This window comes from Limulus polyphemus, unplaced genomic scaffold (genome assembly GCF_000517525.1).
Source record: "Limulus polyphemus unplaced genomic scaffold, Limulus_polyphemus-2.1.2 Scaffold7142, whole genome shotgun sequence".
Taxonomy (NCBI): domain Eukaryota; kingdom Metazoa; phylum Arthropoda; class Merostomata; order Xiphosura; family Limulidae; genus Limulus; species Limulus polyphemus.
Window position 1 is genome coordinate 5304 of NW_013672752.1, and position 8095 is coordinate 13398.

The 8095-nt window shown below is 30.6% G+C and overlaps 1 protein-coding gene across 1 annotated transcript in view; it reads right to left on the reverse strand.

The window, feature by feature from the left end:
- LOC106474381 (succinate--CoA ligase [ADP/GDP-forming] subunit alpha, mitochondrial-like) overlaps positions 1-8095 on the reverse strand; it is a 26183-nt gene that overhangs the window by 2607 nt on the left and 15481 nt on the right. Inside the window, exons 4-7 of the mRNA XM_013935070.2 lie at positions 5757-5969; positions 4163-4382; positions 1810-1883; positions 608-799 (exon numbers count right to left, since the gene is read on the reverse strand). Of these exons, the coding sequence (XP_013790524.1) occupies positions 608-799; positions 1810-1883; positions 4163-4382; positions 5757-5969 (699 nt within the window). The remainder of the gene's footprint in view (positions 1-607; positions 800-1809; positions 1884-4162; positions 4383-5756; positions 5970-8095) is intronic.

The following is an 8095-nucleotide window of genomic DNA, read 5'->3' on the forward strand; positions in this document are numbered from 1 at the left end:
CTGAAAGTTTTGAAAGGTATTTTAACATGAAAATCACTTTGCACATGGGACTATTAAAAAACAAATATTTTTTTAATTTATTTAAAATACTTCAGAAAAAAGATTTTTTGTATGTGAAAGACTGCCAAATTTTTTGAAGATATACATACTATACTAAAAGATATAGTATCAGATCTATAAAGACTTTATACAAGTACAAAGAGGCGACATGGTCAGTCAAATTTACTGAGCCCATGTTGAGAGAGTTAAATAAAATGTTGTCTCAGTGCAGACAGCTTGCAACCCTGGACCAAACACAAAGTGGCTGCATTAACCAATTAGATAACTACAACAGTTCCTTCCCTATAAAACAAAAACAACTAATGATTCATTTTCAAATGGCTTGCATGATACCATTGGAGAATATGTACTAAAATCCTAATATTTTGAGTTGTCAGTGTCAAAATATAAAAAAAAAAGAGAGCTATATGTTAATATACAAAATATATCTTCTTATCCCAATATATTAAAACTTAAAAGCATTTTGAAGTTCATTGTTTTTCACCAAAGTCCCCAAAACAGTGACATCAGCCATACGTAAATAAGGTGTATAATTTTTTTTACATACTTGATACATTACTGCCCCCATTTGTGCAGGAGATTTCGTGACAATTACATCAGCTGCCTTCAAAGCTTCGATCTTCTCCTTTGCACCACCTTTCCCTCCAGCAATAATAGCTCCAGCATGCCCCATTCTTCTTCCTGGAGGTGCAGTTAGCCCAGCAATAAAGGATACCACAGGTTTAGCAGAATTACTACCCTATAAACAAGTTGGTGTTAGTATACTTTCTCATATATGTTTATAGTTACCTGTACTGAAAATGTTAACATAATTTTGATATCGTGTAGTATAGTTGAAGTTCAAAGCACCGAGAATTTAAAAAAATATTTTTTCATTTTTATAAAAATAAAAAACTATCTTCAAGGATTCAGTGGCATTTTGATAACTTCTCTGATATCTACTTTATCACCATATATTTCTCATGATTTTGAAGCTTGAAATCCAATACATCAGATTTTCAGGTTTAACCCTTTCACTGCAGCAGGGATGTATATTTCCCAGTACACTGGGAACTATACATCCCAGCCACAGTGAAGGGGATAAAGGCCTCTGAAGAAAACTTAAAATAATATGTAAAATACACTTATATATTTTTTGCATGATTTAGAAATGCTGAAAGCCTAATTATTTTTAAGGTTTTAGGAACTGATAGATAATTTAAGTAGCATTAGAATGTCAGCAATGAACATCAATCTTGGTATTTCTTTTTATGCAGTTGAATAGACATTATTTAAAATATAATATTGAATACAATATATTTTTATGCAGTTACAAGCACAAAGTATACAGGTGGATGCATCATTTGATTTTTTTTAGATAGTTAAAAATACAATAGTGTAGAGCTACGAAATAATATGGTGGATGAAATGTCTCATGTTAAATCCATGATGCAGAGCATCATATGCTAAAGGTAATGCATATTTTATTACACAATCCTACTGATCTTGAGGTACAAGTGTTTAAAACAATTAAAGATGTTTAATAACTTTTTAGATAACTAAATAATAACTATACATACAAATGTTTATGGGAAGTTTTCAACAATTTACACAAATTGACAAAATAAGAACTACAAAGAAAAAAACCATCCATGTATTTACTGCATAACACTTCAGATTCTTTTATGGTTAAATTTCTTCCAAATCATCAGTGTTATTAGAATGATATGACTGTATCTTGAATTAAGAACTTTCATGGGATCAAAATACCTTATTGTGATCCATTAAATATTCTGCTGCTCTTTCCTCGGCTCCACCACCAATCTCACCAATAAGAATTATGCCTAAAAATTAGGAAAAATAAAACACCATGGGAGGAGATGAAATCTAATCCAATAAATAACTTGTATAGTGAATATTGTCATGTGGTAAGGAGTAAGTTGGATATAATTTTGATAACATAATCTAGCTACATGTTATTCTTGAGAACAAAACAATACTATAAGTACAGCATTTTTAAGAAGTAAACCATAATTTCTCGTAATCTTATCCACTGTATAAAACTTGTTTGAAGCCAATTATACATCTAAAGTTAAGAGATTGATTAATGACTAGGTTGTGTAAAGTGATAGATTTTGGTTCTTATAGTGACACTACATCTTCATATATAATAAGAAAAAGAAAAAAAACAGTAGAATGCTAACACGAGCAGTATTATGATTATTGTTGATGATACAAACTTAACTGAAATAAGAGAAAATATCTTCAGCTACAAATTTTAAAACCATAAATGCTTAATCATATGAAAGTGTCATGTTTAGAATAGATCACCAAAGGAAGTCCCAAGTTCATAAACTTTACTAATTTAATTGTAAAATATGCATTACAATACAATAATTGTAAATTTTTAGTAGAATTTGAGATTTTGTTTCTGAAGCAATAATTTTATTTCAATCATACACACTAAGCTGTTCATAAATCTGCTTTTTGATCCATTAAAATGGAAAATTCGGTCACTACTTATCTTCCTTGTAGTTTATAATATGCATCAAGGCTATTAAAAAAACTACTGTTTATATATTATCACAATATGCTGATATTTTTTCAATTATAATACAAATCTTATAAAAGGATGGGAAATGGCAGATTTCTATCATTTTTATTGTCAAATTTGTCATCTCGCCCTACCCCCAATTTGTACAACTCTGGTGAAAAAAATGTTGGAGGGGTGGGAATGCTGATATAGAAGCCTATTACTCTGATGTTCATGCTAAACCAAAAACAATGATCCTTTTAACTAGCTGATTAATGGATATTTAACCAATCACAAGGTATAATGGCAAATGACTAAAAAGAATCAGCCTAGAGCTAAGCCTTAAATCTTTTGCCATCTACTTTAATGGTGTGTAGTTTTTGCTCATTTGTTTAGAATTACATTGAAAAGACAATAAACATTTTTCTCTTATCAGTGAACTTGTTTAGATAGAGCCTAAATTAACAGAAAGACTTTCTTGCTATATAATGAGCTATCTGACGAACCACATTTGTCAAACCCCTTTTTTTAGCTTTATAAGCCTTATTTTCACTGAGCCATTAAAAGGCTCTTTGTTAATGGACTGTATCTGTCTAGGAAGTTTGAACAATATTTTGAGGTGCTGGCACAGAGCTTCATAAGATGAAGATTTGTGCTAGCAGCTTGAAATATCATCCAAAATATTCCAGAGAGATGCAGTCCATTAATAATGCATTTTAAATATACTCTTCTCTATCTAAGCCTTCTTTCTCTCAAGCAAAAGATAGACACAGTCTGATAAAAGTTAGGGAGGGCAGGTATAGAACAAAAATCTCAAAATTGTTTTCAAACAAGTGAAAACATACTGAATATCACAGATTCCAAAATTATTCTTACACTCATAAGTTATTTTATACACTGGAGAGTGAAATTATGGAACCAGAATTTCAAACACACACACAAAAAAAATTTTTCAGGAAAAATGAACAATGCATTCATAAATGATTGGTCCATAACTTGACCTACTGGAAACTAAGTAGTACAAAATATTGTATCAATATTTCATGAAATGACCAACTTGTAGTTAACTTGTCTAATTACTGCAATTACAAACATTTAAATGTAATATCTGTCTAAATATTTCATGAAACCAGATTGTATGTTAACTTATCTGTAATTTTTTATCATTGTAACAAGAGCAAAAGTCCAACATTTACTGATCATCCTAGCAGTCAATAATGGCCTAGAATACACAAGAGAGCATGTAGTCACCCCTAGCTTCTAAGGCCTTTAACGGGCTGGTTCCTAGGTCCAGCCAAACATTTAAATTGCTGTTTTTATCCTTGAAAATATTTTCAAAGAAACAACTAAAACTTTAAAAAACCAGCTTTTGCTAAAGTAATTATAAAATTACATATATATCAAAACAAAATGTATGTGTATATATGATATTATAGTTTTTTAGCTTGTATTTTTGAAAAAGGTTTAAAAAAATTGAACCAGCAAATACTGACTTTTTTTATTGTGGGATACTAAATGTTATAATTAATTAACTCCTAAAATAATTTTCATACAAACAAAAAAAAAATGTAATTTGAATCAATTTCTCACCTTTAGTTTCTGGATCATTAAGAAATACTTCAAGACAATCTCTGAAGTTTGTCCCATTGAAAGGATCTCCACCAATTCCAACACATAATGTTTGTCCCAAGCCTACTTGGGTTGTTTGATGTACAGCTTCATAAGTAAGAGTTCCAGACCGTGATACAATAGCAATTTTTCCTTTCTCATGTATGTGTCCTGGCATAATTCCAATCTTGCACTCTCCTGGCTGATAAAATACATGAAAACTAAATTGTACTAACTTTATCAGTATTTACCCATAAACAATGTAGTACTAAATTCAAATTTATAACAACTCAAGTACTAAGTGTATTGGAGAGAGTTAAAAGCTGAAAAAAAACATTACAGTATATGAAGACATAACAACTAAAAGAACTTTACGTACTCTGCACTGCACACCCTCCACTTGCCTTTTTCAAGTCTTTCTAGCCAGTGAAATGTATAGTATTTTAGAATGTTTTTTCTCTGACACATGTCTTATATCATTTAATTACTGAGTACATAGGAGGGGTTTCATAAAACATAATTATTCTAAAATCTAAAAACATCTGTTTCAATTCCATTTTTGTAATAAGGATACAGAGTGATTGAGAAACCCATTGATGGGCAAATAATTCAGAACTGGTGGGGTATAGAAAAGTAACTGTTAATGATACAGAATGAGGTATTATGTACCTACTCTCTGACAATACCATTGAGGATATTCAAGGTGATGTCCTTCAGAAAGTTTATTAATAAGCATCAGACACCCAAAATGTCAATGGCAAAGGTGTGAATAGTAGCAAATAAAACATTTACAGTCAGAAATTACCAAAATTGCTCTTCAAGAACAACAGTTACATACAATTGCACCCCCTACATGCAGATTGAAATCTATCCATAGCAAATTAGTGGAAACCAAGAACAGCAACCAATACTGAAGCTACCATATTAGCACCTGTCACATTTGAACACAACTGTTGATATGTTTATATCACCTGTATTTATGTGTAACTGTTGTTGTGGAGCAGTTTAAAGTTGTTCATTTATTACTGTCTATATCTTTGTATGATGCATATCAATAAAATTTTTGAAGGGCAATACCTTGATATTGTCACAGGATAGACTCACAATGCCTCATTCCATACCATTAACAAATATTTTTGTATACCTTCCCATTTCTGAATTATTCACCTGACAATGGACTACTGAATCATCCAATAGTTAATTTACTTATAACCGAAATAGTTATCACTTACTCTAGTTCTTGTTACATCTAACAACTCACCCATTCCAACCTGGATTATTATTGACTACGTGTTTGGAATGGATTATAATTAAACAAATAGAATACAGTTGTAATTATACATATATAACACTTGGTTTAATCAGTATGGAATTTTTAAGAACATAAATACCTATATAGCACAAAGTTAAATCACTTGTTCATAAAAATACCTATTTTACTTGTGACAGTTTAATACACATACTCTTAAATAATTTAGTACACTTTGAACAGCACAATAAAAAAGTTTTGGACACTACAAAAAGTATCTTTTCTCAAAAACAAAAAAAAATAACACAACAGCTGAAATGTTCACACCTTTATGATACCAGGACAGTTGGGCCCAATCAATCTGGTTTTTGACTGTTGTAGAAGACGATGCTTAATTCTGACCATGTCCAACTGGGGAATACCTTCAGTTATACATACCACCAGTGGAACCTCTGCATCTATAGCTTCATCAATAGCTTTTGCTGCAAATGGTGCTGGGACATAGATTACAGATGCTGTGGCACCAGTTTCTGCAACAGCCTTTGGAAAAGATGAAAAATGATACCATACAGAAACTTTATCAGATCTGAACAATTAAGAGTAGAAATATATCAAGTTTCTTAAAATGTGACACTGGAAGAGATATATCCCAAGTTAACAAGCCTAGCCAAAGATATCACACCAAGCTGAAAACATTCCTTTTATTCAAAATTTATTGATAAGATTGATGTTAATCCATATTTAGAAAGCAACAAAACATTACATTTGTGATCATTCCTCAGTATTGGGTGAAAGGCTTTGTCAGCACTGGATATGGCAGATATTGTGTAGTTGACATGTTACATATTTTTCTTTGCGTTTACTTACAGTTCATTTATAGTAGTTTCAAGTTATATGAAATAACACAAGCAAAAAAAAAGAAAAACCTGATTGTTCCTTTCAAACAAGTCCATCTTATTGAAAAATTAGTCATGATTGAGAGATAATGAAACTTCTACAAGAATGTTTATTATACTGACACCTATCAACAGATGAATCATTAGGGTTTAATCACATTAGTTTTAGGAATATATATATCCTTCAAAACTTAAAATTTACTCGCATCTAATGACAAAGGTAGAGAACCAAAATAAACAAGAACTGACTTAATACTAATTCTAAATATATGTAGAGATTTTTTAAGATGAAACACAATCTGATTTACAGTTTCACTACATAAGTTTAATCCCCATCATAAATTTATCTGTAGAAAATATGGTTACATCTTTCATAATGGTTGTTTAGTTGTATGATCTCTTTCTTAAAATTGTTAATTAAGTTTTGTAAGTCTATATGATAATATTAGTGTACTTATGTGCAGAAGCACATTATGCTAATACAGCAGTAAATTAACAAACATTGATTTGTAAGCAAAAAGGTACTTGCATAGAAACATATGTTTTAACAGTACTTTGGTCTGTCTTCTTCAGATATGACACAAAAGTAAGCATACACAGTTCATATACAAAGACAATTACCTCAAAGGGATGTTGTCACGAGAACATATTAACATTTTATAAGCAAGTTTTGTCACTTAAGGGAACTGGAAGGGCTGATGAAGTGTGGGAAAGAATACCAAGAGAATAAAGTCAACCAAAGTTTGCCAATGTTACCCCGACTACTGTCATAGTGTAGGGCTAAGTCACCTGCTCTTATAATTTCAATAGTTTATAAACAATCACATTCTTGTTTTATTTTTGAGTTGATGTAAGAGAGAATTTTTTATCCTAAGGCATTTATGACCATATTAGGGCAGATTTTTCAAATTCACTTCTGTGCATGTAACCTTGTTCTTCACATCTGATTTCCAAAGAAAGGGAGGTTTGTCCCTTATATTTCCTATTATATTCACATGAAATACCATATACACCTTGTTTATTGTTCATTCTGTAGTACTTGTTTCAAATTAGGTAGTAACGCTTATGTAAAGGTTCAGATATTGGTTTTACATCAGTTTTTAAGTTACCACATAAGTTATTTCAGTAGCAATTTGAGAGACAAAATAATTCAGTTCAGAATGTAGGTTTTTTGTTTTTGAGTACAAAAATTTATAGCTCAGTATACTAAGGTAAAGTAGGTGGAAATATTTTGTGGCCTGTGATGATTTGATATTATGCGCATGGTGGAGTTTATGTATACGTTATGATAACTATCATTTACTATTCTTACATTGGCATCTAAAAGGGACAGACAACTTTAGATTCTACCTTGTAAGTGAAAATTATGACTTTCAGTCTCATGTTATTTAATAATACAGGCCTGCAAATTTAAACTTGATAAAAGTTGTTTTGGTTTTAATAACAAATTTTCCATAATTCAGCTACACAGATTTCAAAAATATTAATTTTTTTCAATCACGTAAGGATTTTTTTGTAATTCAGAAGAAAAAAAAATTCTTACTTAGATCAAATTATTATTTTGTTTACCACAATGAACATTTTTTTATTATTATATGTGTTTCTTGTGGGTTCTAGAACGATTGATTAGACTCTCACATCATGACTGGTCTAGAGAAATCTATAGCCAGTGGTTGTCAATATTTTAAACGTAACAAAATGTGACCCGATTTCAATAAAAATGATTCACTTATGTAAAATTACATATGATGTTTTGTGAAAAATCTGTAC